Source organism: Aptenodytes patagonicus, chromosome Z (assembly GCF_965638725.1).
Source record: "Aptenodytes patagonicus chromosome Z, bAptPat1.pri.cur, whole genome shotgun sequence".
Taxonomy (NCBI): domain Eukaryota; kingdom Metazoa; phylum Chordata; class Aves; order Sphenisciformes; family Spheniscidae; genus Aptenodytes; species Aptenodytes patagonicus.
In genome coordinates, this window is record NC_134982.1 from 36,304,064 (window position 1) to 36,329,738 (window position 25,675).

Below are 25,675 nucleotides of genomic sequence, written 5' to 3' on the forward strand. Positions count from 1 at the left end.
TTCCTTTGCACCTTCTGAAAAGTTATCTTTTGTATTCCCCAATGCTGGACAAGAATAACTCTGAAATCTTGAAGGGACCTGTACAAGAGACTATTCTCCTCCCAGCTCCATCCAGAAGACAAAAGATGAAGGACATGAAGCACCAGTAGGAACTGGTATCCACTCCCTTAGGTTTCCAGTTCTTTTGATTCCTCAAATTGTATTCAACTGTCTATCCTATCTTATTGTCATATCAAGGTAACATTTTACTCTATCAGTATTGCTATTTCTTACTCTTATTTTAGCAGCTTAAAAAGGCTGTCTTCAAAGATTTGAGCAACATGGCAACAACTGGACACAGTAGTGCTAGCACTGGTGTATGAATAAGTCAAGCCTGCCAAGCAGCAACCTCACACCAATGGCAGGTAGCAAGTAATATTAATGTTACTAATGTCAAACAGTTGTAGCCAGTGGGCAAGTAAGTAAGGGGAAGAAAAATAAAGCAGAACAAAACCCAGAAAATCTCTACTAGAAGAACTGGCTAATAAGGATTGTATCACTGGGGACCAAATTGTTATGGCTGGTGTCAATATCATTAGCTTACTAGTAGTTCTAGATGTTTTTCTTTTTTTACTCACCCTCATAATTTTCTTATGCCTAAGAGATGAATTTACTGAACGATCACTCCCTGTGTCTTCAGTACTTACCCTCCCACACCTGTGCAGGTATTTCAAGACACACATGTTAAGGAAGGTTCATTTTTTAGATTTTCTTAAGCTATATAAAAGACCTACGGGACTTGCAGGGAGCAAATAATACAGCATTACACTGAAACTGCCACACTAGGTCTCCTTCAATAGCCTGTCTTCAGCAGTAGCCCTGAGCAGATGCACAGTAGAATAGTAACAAACAGGGCAGGCCTAAAGTATTTGGGGTTTTATTTTGACTGATAGTGTCCAAGGCTCCAAGTATTTTCAGTTTTAAAACTTATTAATCCAGGTGTGCCTCTATCTATCTGTTTAGTCACCCTCAATGGACCCATGAACATGCCCATTCTCTCTTTGAAACCATGTAAACTTTTAATAGTTAGTACCATGCTAGCGTAACATAAACTTTTAGATTCCAGGAACTTAATGACCAATGCGGACAACAGCAGTGTTCAAACTCTTCTCCTCTCTCAGTTCAGTTCAGTTCAGCTTGTCTATGTGTCTGGAACCTACTTAACAATCCCTGCAGAGAAGTGACCTTTACAACCCAGCTCTCAGAAAAGCAAGTTTCATTCTTTAGAAGTATACCAGATGAAAGTTATTGAAAAATAAATCTTAGAGGAGGATATCCCTGGATCTTGCTACAAAAGCTACATACCACTTTCACCACAAGCTACACCATCTTAATACTGTACTATGCTATCAAAGTATTCAGTGTATTTTTAGGAACGTATTGTAAAGAATTCCAGCAAGTGCTCTTAATGTTCTTTTGTTTGGCAAGTGACATTACCCTCCCTCCATGGTTAAGACAGCAAATTACCAGACACCCTAAAGAATGCAACAGTCTAGCCAAACCTAGAAAAACCCACTTTTAACACCAGCAGCCTCGCCAACTACCACTCAGTTTCCAACCTCCTCTTCCTTGGCAATGTCTTTGTGAAGGTAGTGGCATCCAAAAGCTAACAGCACCTATCCCTTGCCAACGCCCTGGCTCCTTGACATACAGGCATCAGACCAAAACATGATAGAAGAACAAACCCTCCTGGCACTGCCAGTCCACATGCTCCTGGCCTGGGACTGAAAACAAACCTCAGAGTGGATATCCTCTGGGGCTCTGACAGAAGTGACTGCCTGGTTCTAATAATAAGACTCATGTGAAGTTTAATAAGAAAGAACAGGACAGCAGTCCTTTTCCCAGACAAGCTGAATGAAGTGCAACTCCCTCTCATTCTCCTGCACAGTCCCAGAAGTCCTGTATTCTGCACTCCCACAAACCTCAATGCTTTCTCCCTGCCAGTTTAACCACAAGACAGTATCACACAGGGAAGCTGAATGATGCTAGAAGTTCATGTATCCTCAAATAGACAGATGACATTCAGTTATGCCTCTGTCTCTGCTTAAATGAAGGGTTTCAAGGGAAGCAAGGCACAGCTTCCATTTTCTGTCCCCACTTGGCAGCAGATAAAGGAATAATACTGCCAGCAGTGACTCCAAAGCATGAGAAAGTGTTATGCTCAAATTTCAAGCAGAAAGTTTCATGATGAAACCAGCAACAGATTTCTTTGCCCTCTATCTCCCTCTACCTTCTGGGACACTGGAGTTTGTCAAACATCTGGTCTTGTCCCACAAGGCTGCCAAAAGAAAGCCTACATAGCTCATCTGCTGCCCTCCCCAGGGCTCTGTTGCTGGCAGCAAGACAACTCCTTCCTGGAGTAGCCTGGGGTTGAGACTGAAAGTTGGTGAGACTGGACTCACTGGAGATACGATCCTCACTAGTGAAATATGTATTTCTACCTTCCTACTCCAAATGCTAAGTGGTACTTAAAAAACAGAATTTTAAAATAAGTTGAAGGTGAGTTTCCAGGCTCTGCCTTCAGCTTCCCAAACACAGAGGCTACAAAGGATCCTTCAAAATGATGAGGGGTAATGCATTTGGCTTTTCTTGTGCTCACAGTGATATTCCAAAACAAAAATAAATGCTCTACAGCTAAATGCTCCAAGTTTTACAAAACTGTGATTATCTGTGAGGAAATTTTTCAGGCTTGTTTTAGGTGTAAATTTGCTGGTTTGGGTTTTTAAACCACTCTCCTACATATTTATGTCACGTATTTAATAGAGAAATAAAAGCCTACTCAGAACATCCCACACAGTCTGGAGAGAAACAGCATCGAAGTCTCCAGCCAAAAGTGATTTCAAGCCTGCATCATCCCTTGCAAAAAAAAAAATCACATTAAAAAATCACTTGAAAAACAGCTTACCACGTTATTTGACTTGTTCTGTCCTCATATCTCTAAAACATATCTGCAATCTTCCAGGATATGTTTCTGGTTTTATATTACAGGTATATGGCTTTTTGTATAACGATCTATGATGGTTCACCCACTTTTGGGTGTTCACATGCAACACGCATGACATGTTCCACCACATGTAGAGAATACTTTGATCATATGCATAATACAAAACTGTACAGCCACAATGCAGGCTGTTTTCCCTAATGTTTGTACAGATCCAGAAAATATTCATGTATATGTAACAGCCCAGCATCACACAATTACTTCTTGGTTAGAGTGTGGTTCATTTTGCATTTAGAAAAGGAGCAAACTGAGTTAGTTGCAGCTTATTTCAGACAGACACTTCTTCTGAGAGCCGAAATGAGAAGATACAGCATGAAGGTGGTGGCAGGAGTCACTCATTGCTCATTAAGAAGTGATAGTATGTCTGTCACGGTTGTTTGTCTTACCCCGATAAAATTCATAAAACAACAAAGATTTACAAGATTTACTAGCACACCCCAATTGATTAGAAGGATAACTCCATGAAAATACAAAGAAACGTTGGTCTAAACAGTGTGGAATGGCAAAGTCCGGGTTTGATTTTCTCTTGAATTTTTATTTTTAGAGAATCCTTGAAAGGACTGTTTTCACTGACATCTCTCAAAAAAATTCCAAATGTCACTAACATGACCCATTAATAAGATGTTCAAAAACTGCTCTGAGCTGATACAGAAAATACAAAAAATGAACATATTTGCATTTTATAATGCACATATAAAAGAAAAGTAAAGAAGCTGGTAGCTCAGGTCACAGACTTTAGAGGTAGGTCAATTGTGTTTTGTCTGAGATAAAAGAATAATTGTAGCATTTGAAGACTTTTATAAAAGTAAAGTTATTTGGAATCGTGTCTCCTTACTCCTCTGCCCATCCCCACTTACAAAATTCTAAAAACCATGAACTGAAAGAAAAATTCCTTAGATTAAATGGATGTTGATGAAACTACAATTGAGGTATTACCAGTTTAAAAGAACTAAAATAATCACAGCTTGTCCTGATTATATGTACTTACCAGTGCAAAATAGGTTGCTGACAAATTATGCTCTCTTTAAATATTAACAGTAGTATCTTTGTTCTCAAACAATGTTAGATGCACATGTTCTGGAACTTATATTTACCTGGTGGATTCTTGGCAGGATCATTGTGGCTTGGACTTCCTGGTTGTCCAGAATCTATAAAGAAATGAAAGAAATGTTTTACTAATTTGTTTTGAAAGTATCTCACAACCTTTTAATACCCTCCTTCAGTATTAAACTAATACTTAACTTTTTGTTCTTAAAGGTCATTTCCCTGACTTTCTACATGAAGGCATTATTGAACAAACACACTATATGTAACCCATTTTATGCAGAAGCGGAAACATTGTGAAAGATGCAATGATCCTAATAAGAGGAACTCATAGATCACTGAATAAGGACAAGAGAGTCATTCAGGTAAATACTCAAGTTGTAAACACATCTACAAGGGTACCTTTTCATTCCCTTTCGCTCCACCCCCCAAAATAATATTGCATAATCAGCAAAGCAGAGGTAGTTTCTTCTCAGGCAATGACCAGAAAGACGTACTGGATCAGGCAACTAACGGCGTTTGCAGTGATGAGTCTTGTTTCTTCACCCTTTCCTTAAAGCACAAAGGCCTACGCTGCTTCCACAGACTCAGGACTGCACTGAAGATATGACTGTCCATTTTAATACAATATAGGCTTTGTGTTCCTAGTCTGTGAGAATTGCTGTTGTGAAATGAAGATTATGTAACATAAAAACTAAAAAACCCCAAATCCTGTAGACTTCAAAGAGTCTTCTTTTCATGATACATGCACCTAATGAATCAAGAGGAGAATGCAATTCGATGTTTACACACTAAATAATAAATTATATCCTTATTCATAAAAGCAGTTGCTTTTAAAACTATCTACTTTTTGCTGTATTCCCACACCAATGGTATAACAAAACGCTGCTCCGCTGCAAAAAATTGTTATTAACAAGGTAAGACATGACAGACACTCTTGTATGCAAAAAGATTAAGAAATTAAATGAAGCACAACCATTTGTTCTGCATATAGGTATCTAAAATGGAGCAGTTTTACAGTCTGAATAAAAAATATCCATTTTTTTTAAATGTAGCAGGGCTTATTAGTAGCATAGGACTCTCAAAAGATTGCATCATAGCACTACAGAAATTGCTACTGCCAAATGGACCCCAGAGGGAAGTCAGAGTTCTTGAATGCATTGCTGCTTACAGCGTCCAATTTAAGAAAATAAAAGATAGAAAAGGACAAAAGTACATATCAACGAATACTTGTCCTTCAAGCCCCATCACTTCTTCTTAAGGCCAATGTAGCCCTCAACCTAGAATGAAAGATTCCCTCCACCCACTACAAGAAGTTCACTGAAAACTGTTACCATCTGTTATGTAGCTTAGCAAACATGGCTTGACACACGTCTCTCAAGCAGTTTAAGTTAACACAAGCTTGATTCTACGGAAAATATTATCTGAGATGGAAATCCATTTCACAGTTCAAGTTCTACTGAATTCATCTGAATGATGATTGTCACAGAAGACAAGCATCTGGGGATCTACCAGAGTACTGGAAGACCAAGGCACATGTGAAAACCAGTTCTGATGGTATTAAAAACACAACTAAATTTTCCAATACTGAATGAAGTCACTCTTGCACACAATAAAATACACATTGGATAGTGAATTTCACATGAAATTTCCTCTATCTTCTTCAAGAATGAAGGGCAGGCCTCCCGGTCAGGTTCTGCACATGCCATGGTTTGGGCACTTGGGTACTCTTAAGAGTCCCAATGTACAGCACAGTATGTAGCCATTCAGTATGCCTGTTTCTTTTCATGATAAGATAAAGCACATCCCTTTAAAAAAATCAAATCAAGTTAATTTGAAAACTCAATCAGCTAAAAAAAATGCTAAAAATATGATGCTTTTCTGCATATGGACCTTTATATGGACAAATACCATTTTTCCTGTGTTGCAATGGGAAGGTTCACCCTGCAGGGGGTGAACTTTAATATTCTTCTAATAGGCATTCTCTGCTTCTGCAAACCATACATACTATTATCTAAATTAAGATTAACAGAGAGGATTAATTTTACACAGCAATGGTCCAAGTGTAAAACTACTGCAGATGTGTGGCTAAATGAAGTCTCAATTTGGTAGCAGATGCACCCAATAAAGCTTGGACAGTGTAGCTTGGGGAACACAGAGATTTGAAAATGGATTAATGAGGCCTACCAGAAAATAGCCTTTGAAGTTTTCTCCTGTTAAAATCCACTAAAAAGGTGCACAAAGTGAAGAATAATTTTTAGTTCTTGCACAGCAATTTGCCTTTACTCCAACTTCCTCCTTGTCAACATGGCCACTTTCTGGATCCAGGATTTAAAGACTGATGGTAGTTTAAACAATTCTTTTTCATATTATAATAAGACAAACTTAGCAAAGAATTTTCCAGTTATAGGGATAAGCAGTTGGCTGGTTATTATAATTTGCCAGTCAGACTTAGCTTTGGTTTTATGTTAACTAGCTCTCAATCACGATTTTTACAGATTGATTCTCACACAGTGTTTTGAGCAGTAGATGCTACTAACATATTCACCAGCGGGGTCTCAATGACCTTGAGAAAGCAAAGAATTATTGTAAGCTGAATATGAGAAGCAACTTATCTAACCCTTCACTTAGAGCAGTTGAGAAAGAAAAGAATTGTATTCTGTGTGAAAGTATCAATCTATGTAACTCTGCACTTAAAAAAGCACACAGAAGCATCTCATTCTCAGGACAAAATACACAGACCTGAGATGGCCTGTGACGACCCAATTCTCTTACCAGTGTCAGTAATTATAAAGCACTCTCCTGATTTGATTGGATGCAAACAGCCTTGAAAAGTACGAGAGAACCATGATCATTATAGGAATAAATTGTATGAATAACTTAATTTATAAGCAGAACATCGAATGAAAAGGGACATTGGAGCAATGCTTTTCTAAAAGAGGGAGTAAGAGGCATTTTTGGAAAGCCACAGAAATTAAGGAAGCAAAAGACATGTTAAGACACTTTAAATCTTTCTTTGTCCTCAACTGCACAAGATCATTAATTAACAACATGAGCCCTGGGTTTAAAAATTGCAGGCTTTTCTTCCAGTGTGATGGAGAAAGACATAAACCAGAATCATTGTCTGTCTAGCTGGCTTTGTATTCAATTTTCCCACCAAATAATTCTGTGCACATTTAAAGAAAAATACTTCCTAAGCTAGAAGTTGTAAGCAAAGCTATACAACTAGTAGCAAAGCTATACAACTAGTAGCAAATAAAACCCCATGATGTAAATGTGATGAAACTGAAATTTTGAACACTGTCATTTCGGTACTCCCAACCGTAAGTTCCCTTAGTTTACTCTTTTCTTTGTTGTTTGGTTTTTTGTTGTTGTTGTTTGTGTTGTACCACCTTGTCTTCGACAAGCAGCAGCAGGAAGGATACACACCCCAGCAAAGCCAAGAAAGTCACACTGCTGTTAACCAGCTTCCTGAGGGATTTTTAATATTGCTCACCTCAGTAGTCTAAACTTTCATTTTTCAGCTGATAAGAGAGGATACTGTCTTTAAAAATTAAGTTATGCTATACCTCCCTGATGCCCCATACTGTACAAGGAATTTTGCTTTTAAGGCTCTCTGCATTAGCATAACATTGAAGGCCTTGAAAACAAACAGAGGCAGTCTGTAAAAAGAAAAAATACTTTCTTGAACCATGTCTTAGAAATAAGCAGATTCTCCACAGGTATCATACTAATCAAATAAACTTCCTCAGTGGTTTCAATGAACACATTTCTCTTTTCATTTGCCACAGGCTAGAAGACAGCCTTTGCACTCAGTTAATCTCAGCTGACAGACACTAATTTAATCATTCACCAGCATGCAAATACACCCTTGTTCTTTTATAGTCCATGATTTGGGTATGGGAGAGGACAGGGGACCAGAGAGATGTGGCGCCATGTAAGTATCAGTTTGATGCTGTTCAAGCCTTCACATACGTATACGGCATCTGACTTGACAACTGAAAGAGTCACTACCATGAACAAGAATCACAACTACCTCCCAGACTGTCATCCTTCGGGATTACATCGCCACCTGACATCACAAACTTGAGGCAAATAGCTGTAACCCTGAAAATCACAGGATCACAGAACAGCCCAGCCTGGTGGGGACCTGGGGAGGTCTCCAGTCCCAGCCCCTGCCTAGGGAAGGCTCAGACATGGGATCAAACTCAGCTGCTCAGGGCTTTACAAAGTCAGGGCATGAAACCCCTCAAGGATGGAGACGGCCCAACCTCCCTGGGCCCCAGCTCCACTGCTGGGCTGTCCTCATGGGGAAAAGACTTTCCAAATCAGCTCTTCATCTTTCAAAGACTTTCAGAACATCGTCATGGTAGGAAAGCATCCATGGCAACAAAAAAGCAAGATATCTCCCTCTCCTCCAAAGCAAATAACATGATCAGCAAAAATCCATTAAGCAAATGAATAAATAATTTCATCTGTGTACTTTAAATCATTACCATTAATTATTATTTTCCTAATTTTACTACACACTTACCTTCTACTACCTATATTATTTTACTTTGACAAAGCAACTGATTGGATTTATAAACTTCCCAAATACTTCTAATTATTTCATTTTGCAAAAGCAATGTCTTTCATTGTATACCATTTCTATATCTGATGACCCTGAATTATTGTACAATTTTATGAGCATTATTCACACCAACTCTAGTGATGTGACATTTTGTTTATGGTATAAACAAGCTGAAAGTGTTTTATTGTATTAAGTATCTGCTGAAATGATGCTATAAACATGGAAATGGAACTGGTACAAGTGTCACCCTTGTTTTCATAAGTATGCTAACTTGAGGGGCGATTTATTTTTCACATTTTCATAGACCACTACATTTAATGGAAATACTTCCCCTGACAATCTTGGCTGATTTTGTATGACAAAATGCTCACCCCCACCACTTTCTTTGCTAGAGCACAAGTCTTATGAGGAGCGGCTGAGGGAACTGGGGTTGTTTAGCCTGGAGAAGAGGAGGCTCAGGGGAGACCTTATCACACTCTACAACTACCTGAAAGGAGGTTGTAGTGAGGTGGGTGTTAGTCTCTTCTCCCAAGTAAGAAGTGATAGGACAAGAGGAGATGGCCTCAAGTTGTGCCACGGGAGGTTTAGACTGGGTATTAGGAAAAATTTCTTCACTGAAAGGGTTGCCAAGCATTGAAACAGGCTGCCCAGGGAAGAGGCTGAGTCACCATCCCTGAAGGTATTTAAAAGACGTGTGGATGTGGTGCTTAGGGACATGGTTTAATGGTGGACTTGGCAGTGTTAGGTTTACTGTTGGACTCGATGATCTTAAGGGTCTTTTCCAACCTAAATGATTCTATGATTCTATATCCCTGAAGATATATGGTATGAACCACAGTTCACACAAGGACGAAGCAGCACCTCAAAACACAAGTAGGGCTCCACCATAAGAAAGACATGTTTGCAGGACAAAGTCTCACATCTCTTTGCAACAGCATATACTCTGTTAGCAATATGCGTTCATGACACCCAGACTGAAACCCTCCACAACACAGAAGCAGTGACTTCTTTTAAAAATGTCATTCTGCTATCCTTATTCTGCAAGGAGTTCCTCTGTGTTCACCAAGACTGCTATCTAGTACAGTGCTATTGCACTCAGTAAGTATATGAGGCACTAGCCCTACAAGTTTTTAATGTGCTTGGCATTCATACAGCTGCTGGTAAATGAGCAGTGTAGAGAACTGAAGTTAGACATTTAGGTGCAAGTCATGGGGCGGTGGCATCAGCTCCCAGACAACACTGCACTGGCAAGCCCCGTTGGCCATGCAGGGAAAGACTGCTTGTTGCTCACCTTGCAGAGGCTCTGTGGCATCCTCCAGTTTTCTGAAGACATATCATTAGCTTTGATCCATTTTCAGACCTGGTTTCCACAAATTTAAGTAAGCATACCAAAGAAATCTATGTGCAAAGGCTCTTAAGCTGACGCAGAAATAACAGTCCTGGTTGCTATTGATAAGAGGTGTATTCAAATCTCAAGGAAGCCTCAGTTCCTCAGTGCAAACTCCATTTTGACAAGTAAATCCCCACTGCTTTTTGCTCCCTTCATTAGTTTGCACCCAGGAGGCATGGGAGGGACCTCTTGTGAGACCAGAGCAGCGGCAGGAGCTACTCTGAAGACTGGATGTGCTGATCCTACGAGGGCAGGCTTTATCAGCACCCACGTGCCATACCAGGAGCCATGAGGCACCATAACAGTGACCTACACTCTTTACCTTGAAAGGGTGCTGCCATCTAACCTTCACCTACCTGAAAAAGGCAGTGAGGAACAGAGCTGACTGCTGGCCACAGAAAGCTAAGTTATCTATCTGTGTTGCCTGTTGGCTCAGGCAGGTACCCGGGTTTTAGCCCAAGCAGGCCTGTCATTTCACAAAAGCCTTCAGGGCTCAGGCATGGAGGTGCTCCCACTGGGAGACAGCCGGCCCGGCAGGCAGAAGCTGGGCTCTGTTTTCATTTCGTTTTGAACCTGTTTGCTTTGGAGTGGGGACACGGCAAGAGCTACTCAGTCATCAGCCGTCCCCTTTCACCACACTCCCCCGCGCCCTCCCACAACAGACAAGTTCGCCTGCAGCTGGCACGACTGTGAGAAACCCCGCGCCTTTCAGCTGAGAGCCCATCCGTCCCCATGGGACATGCTTCCCGGTCCCCCTGGCAGGGGTCGGCAGCTGGAGCGGCATCACCACGCTCGGGCTGGTCAGGGCAATCCCACCACCCAGGCGCCCGCCACGCGGGCTGACAGCAAGGCAGCGCGTGATGGTTCGGGATGTCAGAGCCGCGCAGGTCATGGCGGGCTCCCCGCTTCACCTCCCCTTTTATCAGCAGCTCAGATCTGCTGCTGCCAAGTCACCCAACCGGCCATTGTTGAGACTGTTAACTTTTCTTCAGAGTGTTTTAATTAGGTAAATAAAAAATGGTAATTAAATCAACATTACGTAATGTGTTTCTGATTTGTAATCTCATTTAAATTAATTAACTGACTCAGCCCTTGTTTAGTTTTTAAACTGCCCTAGTTAAGAAGTGGAGCTCTGGGAGTAAATCCAGTTTTCATATAGTTGAAAGAAATTCAAGGACCTAGAAGCACTTACCAGAACCAAAACAGCAGTACACATAGTCATCTTTTCAGCTTTATGTCCCATGCACAGATTTATCTTTTTAATTTAAATTCCCTTATTTGTTTATGTAAAATAAATCACAACACTTATTTATTCAAAATATTTCTTACACAGTTTATAAAGACCATATGTTGCTCATTTTGAAAACTGAACAACTTTCCCCAGCTGTGTTATAGGATCAGTTGTGCATGGAATATATATGTATTATGTATATATGTATGCACACACACACGCACACACATACACACATTTTTAAGTTAAGAAAAGGGCTCTATTTTTTCATGGCCTGAAACAAGTGTTTCCCATACTTCATAATGTTAGCTGAGTTTTTTTTTGACATGTATGTTAAGAAGAGGTTTACATAGGTATCTTGCCACATGTGGATGAATGTGAAAGAACAAAGTTTCTTTCCAAAACTTGCTGGATTCAGTAGGAAAGGATGAGATATGAACGCTTAATTTTATCCACCTGGAAGATACAGTGGATAATAGCTATAGTCGGAAACATTCAGAAGTTGTTCTTGGAAACCAAGAAACCTTTTACATTAAGGTATATATCATAAAGGGCTTTTATTATGGATTCTTCAGAAGATGAAAACCAAAAGGTAGAACACAGTGAGAGACTTATTTGGCTGTTTAAAGAAGAGAGAAATTATGTGATAGACTATATTAATGAAAAAGTTCACATTTGTATATAAAGAATAGGAATTTGCTTGCATATACCTTCAGCCAATTAATAAACTGGCCACTTCATTATGTTGTGAAAGACAAAGGCTGACCCTCACCTTCATGCAATGTATATTACTAAGATCCTGGTTTCATGGAAGTCAATGTGGATTTTACCACTGACTCCCATGTAGTCAGGATTTCATTTTCTGTTGCATTTTAGGGCAATAAAGCAAAAAGAGTTCAGGGAGATAAAATACACATTTCCACTACGTAAGGCAATATTTTTTAACACGGGATAATGATGATATGACTATGAAAAAAAATCAGTTTTGTTCAATATGGGTCTCAGCCAAAGGCTGTTAAAATCAATGGAAAGTTGCTTCAGCAAGTTTTGGATGAGGCACTTCATGGTAAATTACAGTTTAAAAGTACAAAAGCAAGCATAGTTCAACAAATACTGTAGGATGGGACTGCATTTTTTCTTCGAAGTGCATTGCATCCTCTATTAAAACATAGAGTAATAAAAGTCGGATTCTTCAGCCTTTCAGAGAGTTACAATCATATGCTACTTTGCGAGTCTAAAACATCACCCGACAAAGAACCCACAAAGTAGTTTACAAATATTAGCAGAAGATCACGAGGCCTTTCTATTATTCTGTAGACAGATCTAAAACACTAAGTATGCCACCGCACTATACACTAATTGAGGGAAATAAACAGCAATTAAACTAAAATGCTGGGGGTTTACATATCATGGAAACTCCAAAATTAGACTAGAGCACTGCAGTGTTTAGTATTTCTTCAAGCCAGCTAAGAACAGCATGAGGTAATACCTCTGCCAGTAAGTGTAACTGTGTTTAGGAGCCCAAAACAAAATTGTTTTCTCTGAAATAGGAGGGAAAAGGCTTAATGATTTGACAACCTAAACATCATTGTAGTGTTTCTAAATACTATAACATTTACCAAAGGATCTCCTAATTTTGATCTATGATCCACAATGCTACCACAACTATGTTTTCATTTCAATTAATTTCAACTTCATGAGTGGTGGTAAAACACGACCTTTAGCATAAAGAATATGGAATACACCAAGAAAAGACCCCAAAAGAGTGATGCTTTGGTTTTGGTTGGTTGGTTGGTTGGTTGGGTTTTTTCCAACTGCTGCCTATACAATGCTATTTCTTATCTTGAGATTGCCAGTTGATGCTATGTGCAATTTTTAAATACTGGGATATTAATTTACATCTAACAAAGATGGGGCATAAGGAATGCCATAGTTCTGCGTATCCTTAAGTAACATATTTTTTATCATAGATCATGTTTATGAGAGCAATGTCTCAAATAGCAGTATATACACATAATTTGTAGGTTATGCTACCATATTCTTTATAAAGTAGATTTAATTCCATCTGCTATAATCTAAAAATTAGTAGACAAAATATGCACCACTTTGCCTGTCCATAATCCCACACACATACTATTACAACAAACTAACAGTGACAAAAGAAAGATTAAATCTATCAGTGGGCACTAAGTAGGTAATGTACAAGAACTGGCTGAGAAAAATCACCCTACCTTTTCATACCAGTGGTTCATAAACTTGCATGGAATTGCATGTGTGCTCACAGCCACTGTGTTTATTTTTCAGCATATGCAAGTTGGTAATAAATAAATAATGAGAAGAGATAATATATAGAGCACTGAAGCAACAGTGATCAAAAAAAAAAAAAATCTGATCAATGCATTGATTTTCTGTCTACTTTGACCTTTTATGGTAGATAAAAATTAGAAGTACCTAATCATACGATGTGCCACAGGAGAACTTAAAATGTAGAACTGACTAACCCTTAGACTGTATGACTAACGCAGTTTTGGGTTTGGGCAGGGATGTTCTCAAAAAACACAAGGAATTTTTTTTAAAGCATGTAACCAAAAAAAGAAAAAAAAAAGTATCCTGGTTTAAAACTTGTCTTTCAAATTTTAAACAAAGCAATTTTAAAGAACATTTTTCCCACAGACTTCCTATCTCCCTATTAGCAATAGCACTGCCTTTGCAGTCATATTGGTCAAAAGCTATTAAAAAAAAAATCCTATCTGATTATGTTCATTTGTGCCTTCCCAACATAATTCTGTCATTTTGTGGCTAATATCACATGGGAGCATCTGTTTTGTAATTCTGTAACTTTCACTGTATATTACACGTCAGCATATCCCTCATTTCTGTTAATTTCTCATGTATTAGCATCATCTACATAGGTGAAATTCCCTGACATAGGTACAATACCAACTGCAGTACTGCAACCAAGATTTTAAAACATGCTTGCTGGTTCAGTGTACAGCACAGGCTGCTTTTGCTCTTTTTATTTCAAATTATTTACTAAAGCTGGCACATATTTTTGTAGTACCTAAGTATTATATACTTGGAAAAAGGATACTACTCTTTATCTAAAAAAACCAGATGTATGAATTCAAATTCCAAGGTTGTTATTTTTATTGCTTACTACTTTTTTTGGTTTGCATGAGTAAAAATTAAATGTTAATTAAGTTAAAAAAAAAAAAAGACTAACTCAAAATTCTTACTACACCTGGTAACTTGCCAGTGCCTTGAACATTATTTAACCATCCAGAGTTTCTAAGGCTTATTTTCTTACCGCTGTTCCACCACAGCAAGACCCTGAGAAATCTATCAAGTCTGATTTGGTCTGCAGCTATAAAAAAAAGTCTTTGGAGTTAAAAAACCTTGTACAAGCTTACTGAAAATACAACAGAAAGTCCAGTTCCAGTTTGTGGCAGAGAGCAAAAGTGGTTGCACCACCCAACAGCTCCAAGACATGAAGCCAGAATGAGTAACCTTAGACATTCAACATGCCTACTATAACTGCAGGTATTACATTCTTACTAAAGGCCCTTTTTTACTTAAAAAGTAACTTTCTGCTGTCCAAAGATATAAAATAACATTCAATCCAAACAGTCCTTTCCATTGTAATAAGTTTGTATATTCATGTATGTGTGCATGTGTTTGTGTGCTGAAATTATAAATGCATATAGCTTCAGGGTTATCTTACTTATAAACCAACATTTGTGGCTTTGTAGAGGGGAAAGTCTAATGAGTTAAACATGTTAACTCTCCTGTGCGTTACTGAAAGAACAGGACTAAATGTGAACAACAGCATTCCTTACAAAAATATTTCAGATTTTTCTAAAAACTTTACAGCAAAAAATAGCAACTTAATACTTGCACTGTCCTTCTTCCAGGAACAATAATAATCATTTTCCCCCTTGTGCACCCACATAGCAGGTTCAAGATTCAGTTCAACATCTTATGTGTATTTGAGCACTTTGACAGCTCTGCATTGTATTTTTCCTGGACAAATGGGTTAAACTCACTTGACCTGAAGGAGTTAGATGAGACACAGTGCACTGCACAAGAGTTCAGGTGTATACACTGTAATTACAGCAGACCCTTTTATGACTGATTTCAAGCAGACGACAATACTTCATTGGAAACCTGCAAAAACTTCTCAGATTGCCTTACCTTCCTCCCTTCTGTCTGTCCATCCCCGCCCTCCACAAATACACACACACACCTTGTGCGCTTCTGTAAATCATTCTTACAGCTTCCTTTCTAGCCCAGCCTCCTTCCACTGTGGTTGCTGCCAACACTTCAGAGCAGTGTAAAGTCAATCTGTCTGTGCTGCTTGAGCAACTTAATGTGAGTTTGGAAAAGTGCACAATGCCAAGACTAGACTTCATTCAGATCAGCCTATCTTTCAGTAGTTCAGGTTTCCACGCAGCTGCTAAAATTTGCATTGACATGCAAATGAGACTAATTGGCTAGTTAGACAATAATCTTTACCCTTATGAACAGTTATAGCAAGCAAATCTCCAAAGCCCCAAAATGCTTTTATGTTTTCAAGCAGTTTTCCAGGAGATGCTGTACATCTGAATAATAAACAGTACCCCTTTAACGCCTACTTAAAAGTGAAACACGAGCAATAGACCCTTTTCAGGATAGCAGTATGATATCAGTAACAGCAAGAACATGAGAAAATCAAATTCTCTCATGAAATTCACCTTAGCCTAGGGCTGTGTTTCTCTACCCAGTGGGTGTGACTGACAGGTAAGTGTTGCAGAGGGCCCACTAGTCACACCTCACACTTGCAGAAAACAAACCAAGAAAACCAACACAAAAAAAAAGAAAGGCACTGATCCCAGGATGCAGCAAAGTTAAAAAGCCTGCTCGTCAGCCTGCCCCAGGCTTTTCCCAAACCTTCCCGGACCTGAAGCTGTCCCGTAGCAATGTACGCTTTTCACATGATGCTCTTCTGTTCACTGGCACCAACGCACTTCCACACATGGGAACAGAACAGGGGTGTGTGACCCATGAGCAGCAGCGCGAGGCAATGCCAGGGCTGGCAACAGGGAGCTCCACCAGCAGCAAAGCAACCACTGGAAACCAAGAATAAGCCAGCACATTTTTTGGCCAATTTTTCCAAAGTGATTCTGGCATTAGTCTTCCTTCTTACACACTTGTTCAAAATTAAGTCCATGTAACAAAGTTAAAACACAGTCCATATCAAGCCAGTTTGTCTGCTGTATGTTTAAAGCCCTGTGTCCCCCCAGGAAACACTAGCATTACTGTATGGCCCTGTTCTTCTATTTTAATCAAATGAACAATCAAATCACTTCCATATGCATAGCTATTGATAACAGTATGATGTAAGTATTCAGGAGATGGAAACAGCACATGAAGACAGATTGCCATGACAGTAAGAATAAAACTAAGGCTTTATACAAAGTTTAGTCTACAGGTTACCAGTTTGTTAGACAGTATGTGTACGTATATAGAAGACAGACCAGAAAACATGAATCTAGGAAGACTGTCAAGCTTGCAAGCCTACACTGTTTCCCATACACAAGTTAGCTCAGTCACAGCAAGTTTGGGTATCTTTGCACAGCTCTCACCTATACCATTTCAAACTAAATGCCACAGCCTAACGTTAAGTTCATATAGATCACAGGCAATCACATGAGGATCTCTGAGCAAAGGCATACGTCAGCACCAAAATGATAGCTGCCTTCCTAAATTTATTAGCATAAGTCCATTTCAATAATCAGCAGATGCAAAAAATTTAATCAGTATGTTGCAGCATTTTTAAAAAAAGACTAGGCTAAACATACATAATAAAGTCACATGTTAGGAAATAACATTTATTAAGCAATGAGGCTTTAAAAAGAAGTGCAGTGATTATGGGGCAGAACAAGGCAAATTCTCTGGACCATGTCTTTCCATGAGATTAGCAGGGGAGAACCACAGTAAATTGACATATCTGGACTGTGTGTTAAAAAATACTTTTTCCTGTGTTTCCATACTTCATTCAAGTGTTCTCACAGACTGCTGAAATATGTTCTCTCAACATCATTTTCAGACTCATTACCAAGACTGGAATGGTTTATAAATCATTAGAAAGCCAAGATAAATTCTTAGCCCAAATGACAAACTCCTTACTGTCTTGAAATCTGTAAAAATGAAGTTTGTGCCTCTTAGGAAAGACCATCTCCTTACAGGGGTTGCAGACCAGTTTTAACATCCTGTACAGCCTGAAGACCCTTGGATCAGATGACTACCTACGTTAAGTCCCTGCTAACAACAAATTCAACATTGATGGCCTGCAACGAACAATATTTAAAACTGAATTTTTTTCTTGTTCACACATAAGCATACCCACAGTCCTTCCTTCTGCAGGGCAGATTTGTCAATTTTAAGGTCACAAAATAAACAGCAGCAATCAAGATCATCTTGCTGATTTCAGTCATTCCCAGGAGAAATCTTCCTGAAATACTGCACAAAATTAAGTTCTGTGAAAACTCTGCAGTGACGTTTCACCTTCAGGTACCTGAGAAAATTACTAACCCCACCCTGGCACTGAAGAACATCCAAAATATTCACCAACAAAGTTGCATGACTACTCAACTCCTTTACCATTACTAATGCTCTCTGCTTCGGGGGCAAATATAGTTAGCAGCCTGTAAATCACAACCCAGCGAAGCACAGCTGGAAGGACAGAGACAGACAACCCGCGTTCAGAATAGACAAGTAGTAGTAACAATTGCCATCCACACTTACAGAGGATTCTTCTGTAGCATTACTAAGAGCAGAGGGCATACATGTGAGTAAATTACTCACTGGTATGCAATGAAGTCAGAATATGTGGCTTTATGTGTGTGGAGTCAGAAACGGTTGTCCACAAACAATGTTTGACTCTAGGACGCGCGCTGTTATTCCATTAATGACATTGGCAGCCCTTTTATCCAAGGTCTAGGTCTATAATTAACTTTAGGAATAATACTGTATATGAAATTGTTAAAGATTTACTGTAAGATAACTTGCAACCACCTGTATGAATGAACAAAACAACCAACAACAAATTCTTTTCCCTATCTTCTTTTTGCAATCTCTCGCTACCTTCCTCCTGCCACCATCATATGCCTGGGAATATTCCTCAGCCCTGCAACCTTCTCAGTGTCCGGGAAAATACTTTTAGTTAAACAAACTAAAACCACGAAGAACTGTACAGGTTTCTTGCTCAACTGAATTAGAGACAGACAATCAAATGCTGCTTATTATGAAGTGGCCTGTTGCTGAAAGGATCTTTCTCTTTTTTCTCTTGCTTGTTGCTGTTACTTTAAAGAAACACCCTCTCTTTAAAGGTGTGCAAGGTAGGGGAGAGTCTGAGCAGATGATGAATAAAGTGAATAGTCTCTTCTGAAGACTAACTGAAATACGAAGCTGTGCTTTACAACCTGGGCTTTGATGAATCATCTGAACAGAAGGCTTCCCCTACAATCATGCAATTTTACAACTCGTGGCCAACAGTCATGATGCATTTATGGCTACTATTATCAGCCTTAGCGTTTAGTCAAAAACCAGGAGATTAAAGCATTAGGTGAATATCATAGTCATTATAAGAAACATTACAGAAATAGAAGTGGTAGATATATTTTCCTGCTTCACAGGAGAGAAGCTGAACCAAAATCAGGCAAACAAATTTCGTCTGCGGAAAAAATGTACAAAACTGTTCAATTCAGGAGTTTTCAGATTTATGCTGGTGAAGTTTAGGTTCTGAACAGCTATATACTTATTATTAGAACTTCCTAGTTATAAATATTACCTTAAGCTTAATTTTCTTAGTAGTTACAACAGGGTCACAGATATTAATGTAGCTGCAGATCCAACTGCAAAGAAGTGTAGTACTAAACTCCAAAGGAACTTGACTCCCAAATACAGTAAAACTGCAGGAGTAAGCAAAAACAAACTGGGTGGGGGAGGGGAAAGGGCTAATCCACAAAACCAAAAAGGTTATTATATACCTTTAGCACTTCACATTTCACCAAGCTTTACTCAGAATTCCTCCTAAAATGTTCAGTGTTCACTGCCTCTGTGTGCAGTTTGCAAAACTGTAATCCATACAGTCCTATTGCCAAAATTTCTCTGTATTCCTGTCTCAGCTATGTGCTGTGTACTTTCCATTTAGCCAAATACAGAAGAATAGAAAGAAAATACAAATGTTGGCACAGGTGATTTCAAGCCTTAGTTGTTTGACCTTTTTGTATAAGCTTTTGGCATCTGTGACTTGGCAGGCAGAGTGCAGGCCAAGCCAGGACAAAGAGGAAGACAGGAAGCAGAAAGCTGGCCATGTCTCCTTGGCAGTCAGCATTGCAACAGGGTGAAAAACCACATCGTTGCCAAACCAGAAACAGTGGGGGAAGCCCAGATAGTTGGCAAGTCACATACAGCTGTATTGTACATCCTAAACACTAAATGCCTGATAAACTTAAGTGCTATGCCAGAGCCTAATCTATTTAAACTGTCTTCTGCTGTACAGGGGAATACTTCATTTGTCCTTGTTTGTGTGTTTCCTAAAGAACTGACACAGCATTGTTACTACCACCTAAGGGCTGGCAGGTTAAAAGCTTGCTGCTACTGTATACGTATGAGCTTTCAGCATGTTTCTAAAAAGTCCTCTAAGATAATGCCAGAGCAGGGGATCCCCACTACACACACTCATTTTCTGCCCCCAACCCCCACTCCTGGGCATCCAAGCTTTCAAGGACTCCCAGGATGCACAGTGCACGGCCAATTGCGCCAAACTGCATGTACCTCTTTGAAAATATTTTTTTAATTCTTGCCACATTGGTTGAGCAGGACTTCCAACATTTGCCCAAACATTAGGTAAACATCCAGCTTCAAACCTGTGATCTTGGATGAGAGAAGGGCTTTGGGTAAAGGTGTTTGCTGGACACTTCTGCATCCTCCCAAGCCCCTGAATGGAGGGATACTGTTTCAAGCTTTGCTGTGGGTACGGTTCCCACCCCGGGTGCAGGATCAGGTAGGTCACTTCCAGCACTGTGCTCTGCCGATTGCTGCAGGCTGCTCTCTGGAGCAGTGCAGCAGTGGTGCTTGTGGCCTCAAAGGCAGAGGTGGGAACCCCCAGGACTTCGGCACTGCCAGCACGGGCCGATGGTAGAACACTATACATGTTTCCTCCATCAGTTAGTCAAGGCACCTTGCACTTACAGCGGACCACGAATTTCAAAGGGGACATGGCAGAGCATGGTACATGTTGCTATGCTCCCCAGGAAGGCCTGGCTCCCTGGTGGACCTGGAGATTGGCTTACGCATAGGAGACCCTCAGCAGCTTCACAGGGACTCTACTGTCCCAGAATGGTACAAAACAGCCTTGTCCCAAACCCAACTGTTTAAGAGGCTTATTGATAGACAAAACATAAAAGCTATTTCCTTTCCAAATATCACCTGTGCTCCTGTAAAGCCTTGGGAAGGGAGGAAGGGATTGCAATTTATACAGATCTTTATTTACCAATTATCCATTAAATCAGTGTTGTCGAAGGTGGTTGATAATCTCTTTATAGGTGTAGAATGCATTTCTCACTTCTGCCTTTCAGATCCTTCATTCCTGTGGCCAGGCTTTTATTATCTTGACAACCCTTTTTATTTTAAGGAACACCAACAAACCACAAAGCATCATTTTTTAAAATGCTGATTCTGCCAATGGGCCGTGATCAGCATTCTCACAGACTTCTGTGGCCAAATAAAGGAGAGAATAAGGATCTTGCTCATGAGGTCCTTCGCCACCAAACAGAATTTTTATTGCTCATGAAATGGCCAAAGTCTATTAAAAAGTTTCATTTTATTCCTAAAAGCACTCTGTTCTCTGCTGTACTTTACACTCTAATCAAGCAACAATGCTGAATAACTGTGGTCCTAATAAAGGGAGTAGCACTTAAGAAAAACAGCTAGATAATACCAGTTTATCAGCAAGATTGATTTATTGATTGATTGGTAGAAAGAGTAAGGAGACAATCAATTAAAAGTAATTATCACTTCCTACAATAGGAGTCTAAGAAAATGTCTTGTGATCACAAGGGAAAAGAAGTTATTCTGAATTCCTGCAATAATCAATTGTGTAGGATCCCATCCATGAACTATACTCCCTCCCTCACAGCCAATCTTTATAACCCAACAGGTTACAGAGACAGAATTACCCTTACAACTAGACCCTAGCTTATGTTGTTAGTGCTTTAGCATCTGCTTTTGCTGGTTGTCTTCAATTAGCTTTTTAATATATCTCTGTTCTTATGCTTTAGTACTTACTAACCTAATCACATTTATTTGATGTCTACTATAAAAAAGCAAATAAACTTTTTAAAAAACAGCATTTAAGATTAATTCACTTCCATGTGAAATAGGAATGGGCAAATCAAATGGAAGAAGCTCTTGTTTTTCTGATGGCCCTTCACTCACATTTAGAATCAAACTTTCTGGAATTCATTAAAAACTGAAGTAGTTAATTTCACTCACTTGCTTTTGGGCTATAACACGCGCATTTGAAAACCTCCTGGTAAACTATGCCTTCAGCGATGCTCACAAACGTTGTCACTTGTACCTACTTCCATATCTTTCCTTCCCTCATTTGAAGTTTAAAGTAAAAATCCTTCACCCAGTCCCTAACAAGCTTCTGCACGTCAGCTGAAAAAACACATGAAGACAGTTTGCTGCCCTTTACCAGTCATCAGCCTGCCTCATGCCACCACCTCCTGGCCCCACACACCTGCAAACCAAAGCTGAATGCCCTGTGGGGCAGAGACCATCATCTAGACTGCTGTGGGACAACCAACAGCCTTTCTTCTGCTGCTGCTACTGCATAATTATCTACAACAATGAGTGGCTTGGCCTGGAAATACAAATGCCAAAATGAAAGCAGACAAGATAGCAGTTTCTTGGATGCTAGTCCAAGTTTCATGACTAAAGAAGTCTCAACATACTTTCAAAAAAAATACAATCTTTCCTACTCCTCAGCTTGTCCAAATTGTACTGATCCTTTGAATCCTGAAGTCTGTCATCCCTAGAGAATATGCTAATCTAATTCTGTGACTGTGCTAACTCTGTTTTGCCTAGACCCTGAATATGGAGCCCTCCATACCAGGGACAATCCCTCTGACACGGTGCGATCCTTCACAGGATTGGGGAGCTCCTGACTAGGAGGAAGGACTCAGCATTTCAGCCTTTCAAAGTCACACTGAAGTTTTTCATTCCCACAAAATGCAAAAGGAATTAGAGAGAGTTACTTTAATGTATTTGATAGTGAGTAGAAAGATATTGTCTATTTTGTATTCTTATATTATAAAACATTAACCAGTTTCATGAAGTCAATTAACTCATCTCATTATAAAATAGTGTAACCTCCAGCATTCTGAAGTTTGCAGGAAAGGATCTTTGGCTGCTTTCACCATCTAAGGCTGAATAATGCTTGTGATTGGAAATTATTTTTCTTTTACTCTATAAGAACAATTACTGCAGCTATCACACAATTATTGCAATTATATTCGTAAGAACTGCTGTTCAGAGCTGTTCTCTGTAGCACCATTCTGCAACGCCAGGAACATTTGTCTTTTCTAATAATCACCAGCACAAATGTCCTTTTGTAGCTCTTTAAGTGATTTCATTTCTTTCTATTAATATCCTGTTACTTGCTTTGGGAGAAACCAAAGGAGACAGGCCCCAATTAATATATATTTTTAAAGCAAAGGCTTTTAGTGAAGCCAGAGCTAAGGCATTTTAAAACAGGAATTGACACTTCCCTTTATGACAGCCTAACATTTTCAATGTGCCTTGCTAAATGGATAGAAAGCCCCCAAAATACTTCAAATCTGTGTTTCATAAACTGTACTCTAAGAGAAGTAGCAATAAAGTTTATTGCAGACCTAAAGTATCTGCATAAGCCCGGTTAATTGAAAAGTGGGTGGAGAAGGCTGCCAAATTAAATGTTTACATTAGCACAGCTGTATTGTAAAAACATTCTGCCCTCTGTGCTTTGTAATTATAAGATATTTCTGGACTGTGTATCTCTGCAAAGTTTATCTCTACTGCCAAGAGTGTTTTGGCACAGAGTGTCTGCAATTTTTGGCAGCCAGAGAGCTCTCAGCGCAGGCAGTATCTAAAATGGCTGCCAAACAGTTATCCTGAAATGTCGTCGACCTAGTGTCGTCCTGTGTGAAGGGCAAAAGCCAAAGCTGGTTTTAAAACCATCTTACTGTTTTAAATGAGGCAAGGAGCCGGTTTTCCAGACAAGCGCGGGACCTGGCACCACAGGTTGGTAACATCAGGCTCACCAGAACACCATGCACGGCAGTGGATGGGAAGGCATACAGACTGCTCCGAGTATCCCATAACTGGGAAAAAAGGGGGGAGGAAGGGTTTCCTGAAGAGAAGCTTAGTTTTATTGTTTCAAATTATGCATAAATCATCACATGTTTCTGCTGTGCCAGGAGCACACACGTTGAGACCTTTGCAAAGCACAGCTATTCTGCGCTCGGTCACAAGGCACCAGCGAAGTCCCAGACACCTGATATATCCTTTACACTGATTGCATTTGCCCACTTTTAAAGAAAATCTCTCTCTTTTCCAAGCAATCAGCAAAATGAACAAAACCCTTCCACACATCTCAAGCCTCTGCTGTGCCAGCCTCTCTGTGTTTGATTCAAGGGCGATGTCCTCACCAAACTTTCTCACCCTTGGCCAGTTCTAGGAAACCTTAGATATTCTGTCCTGGGGTCTGAATAATAAAGACGGGAGAGTATTCTTTCACTACGTCCATTGTCAAACCGAATATAAATGGAGAGATTCCTTGGGCCTGCTTACTGCGCTGTAATCATAACTGACCATGACTGAAACAGAGGCATTTCGAGACTTAGCTGAGACCACTGCTTTCTTACTGCTCACTGAATGAGGGAAAGGCTGTGGATGTGGTCTACCTGGACTTCAGTAAGGTCTTTGACACCATCTCCTACAGCATTCTCCTAGAGAAGCTGGCGGCTCACGGCTTAGACAGGTGTACTCTGCGCTGGGTAAAAAACTGGCTGGACGGCTGGGCCCAGAGAGTTGTGGTGAATGGAGTTACATCCAGTTGGCATCAGGTCACGAGCGGTGTTCCCCAGGGCTCAGTTTTGGGGCCGGTCTTGTTCAAGATCTTTATCAATGATCTGGATGAGGGGATTGAGTGCTCCCTCAGCAAGTTTGCAGACGACACCAAGTTGGGTGGGAGTGTTGATCTGCTCGAGGGTAGGAAGGCTCTGCAGAGGGACCTGGACAGGCTGGATCAATGGGCCGAGGCCAACTGTATGAGGTTCAACAAGGCCAAGTGCCGGGTCCTGCACTTCGGCCACAGCAACCCCATGCAGCGCTACAGGCTTGGGGAAGAGTGGCTGGAAAGCTGCCTGGCGGAAAAGGACCTGGGGGTGTTGGTCGACAGCCGGCTGAACATGAGCCGGCAGTGTGCCCAGGTGGCCAAGAAGGCCAATAGCATCCTGGCCTGTATCAGAAATAGTGTGGCCAGCAGGAGTAGGGAAGTGATCGTGCCCCTGTACTCGGCACTGGTGAGGCCGCACCTCGAATACTGTGTTCAGTTTTGGGCCCCTCACTACAAGAAGGACGTTGAGGTGCTGGAGCGTGTCCAGAGAAGGGCAATGAGGCTGGTGAGGGGTCTGGAGAACAAGTCTTATGAGGGGCGGCTGAGGGAACTGGGGTTGTTTAGCCTGGAGAAGAGGAGGCTGAGGGGAGACCTCATCGCTCTCTACAACTACCTGAAAGGAGGTTGTAGCGAGGTGGGGGTCGGTCTCTTCTCCCAAGTAACTACCGATAGGACGAGAGGAAATGGCCTCAAGTTGCACCAGGGGAGGTTTAGATTGGATGTAAGGAAAAATTTCTTTACTGAAAGAGTGGTGAAACATTGGAAGAGGCTGCCCAGGGAAGTGGTTGAGTCCCCATCCCTGGAGGTATTTAAAAGATGAGTAGATGAAGCACTTAGGGACGTGGTTTAGTGGGCATGGTGGTGTTGGGTCGACGGTTGGACTTGATGATCTTAGAGGTCTTTTCCAACCTTAATGATTCTATGATTCTGTGATTCTATGAATGGTTTCTCGAGAGTCTCAGGTAGACCTGGTGGTTTGGGTAATGACAGGTGACACTTGAGTGTATCATCATGTTTCCACTGAATTTCCTTTAAAAAATATAACTCTACAGGCATTTTATCATCACTTGGAACTAAAAAGAAAATAGGAAGTGTCCACACCAGAAGAAAATAGTCCATTAGTAGAAGACTCGCAACCTTTCATACACTAAGTGAATACAAAGCTTGTCTTGTGGGTGCCGTCCCTGTCTATT

General features: G+C 40.3%; 1 protein-coding gene across 6 annotated transcripts in view; it reads right to left on the reverse strand.

The window, feature by feature from the left end:
- Positions 1 to 25,675, reverse strand: part of NFIB (nuclear factor I B) — a 173,969-nt gene that overhangs the window by 67,251 nt on the left and 81,043 nt on the right. For all 6 annotated transcript variants that reach the window (XM_076361897.1, XM_076361894.1, XM_076361895.1 and 3 more), the window contains exon 3: positions 4,135 to 4,188. In XM_076361897.1, the coding sequence (XP_076218012.1) occupies positions 4,135 to 4,188 (54 nt within the window). The remainder of the gene's footprint in view (positions 1 to 4,134; positions 4,189 to 25,675) is intronic.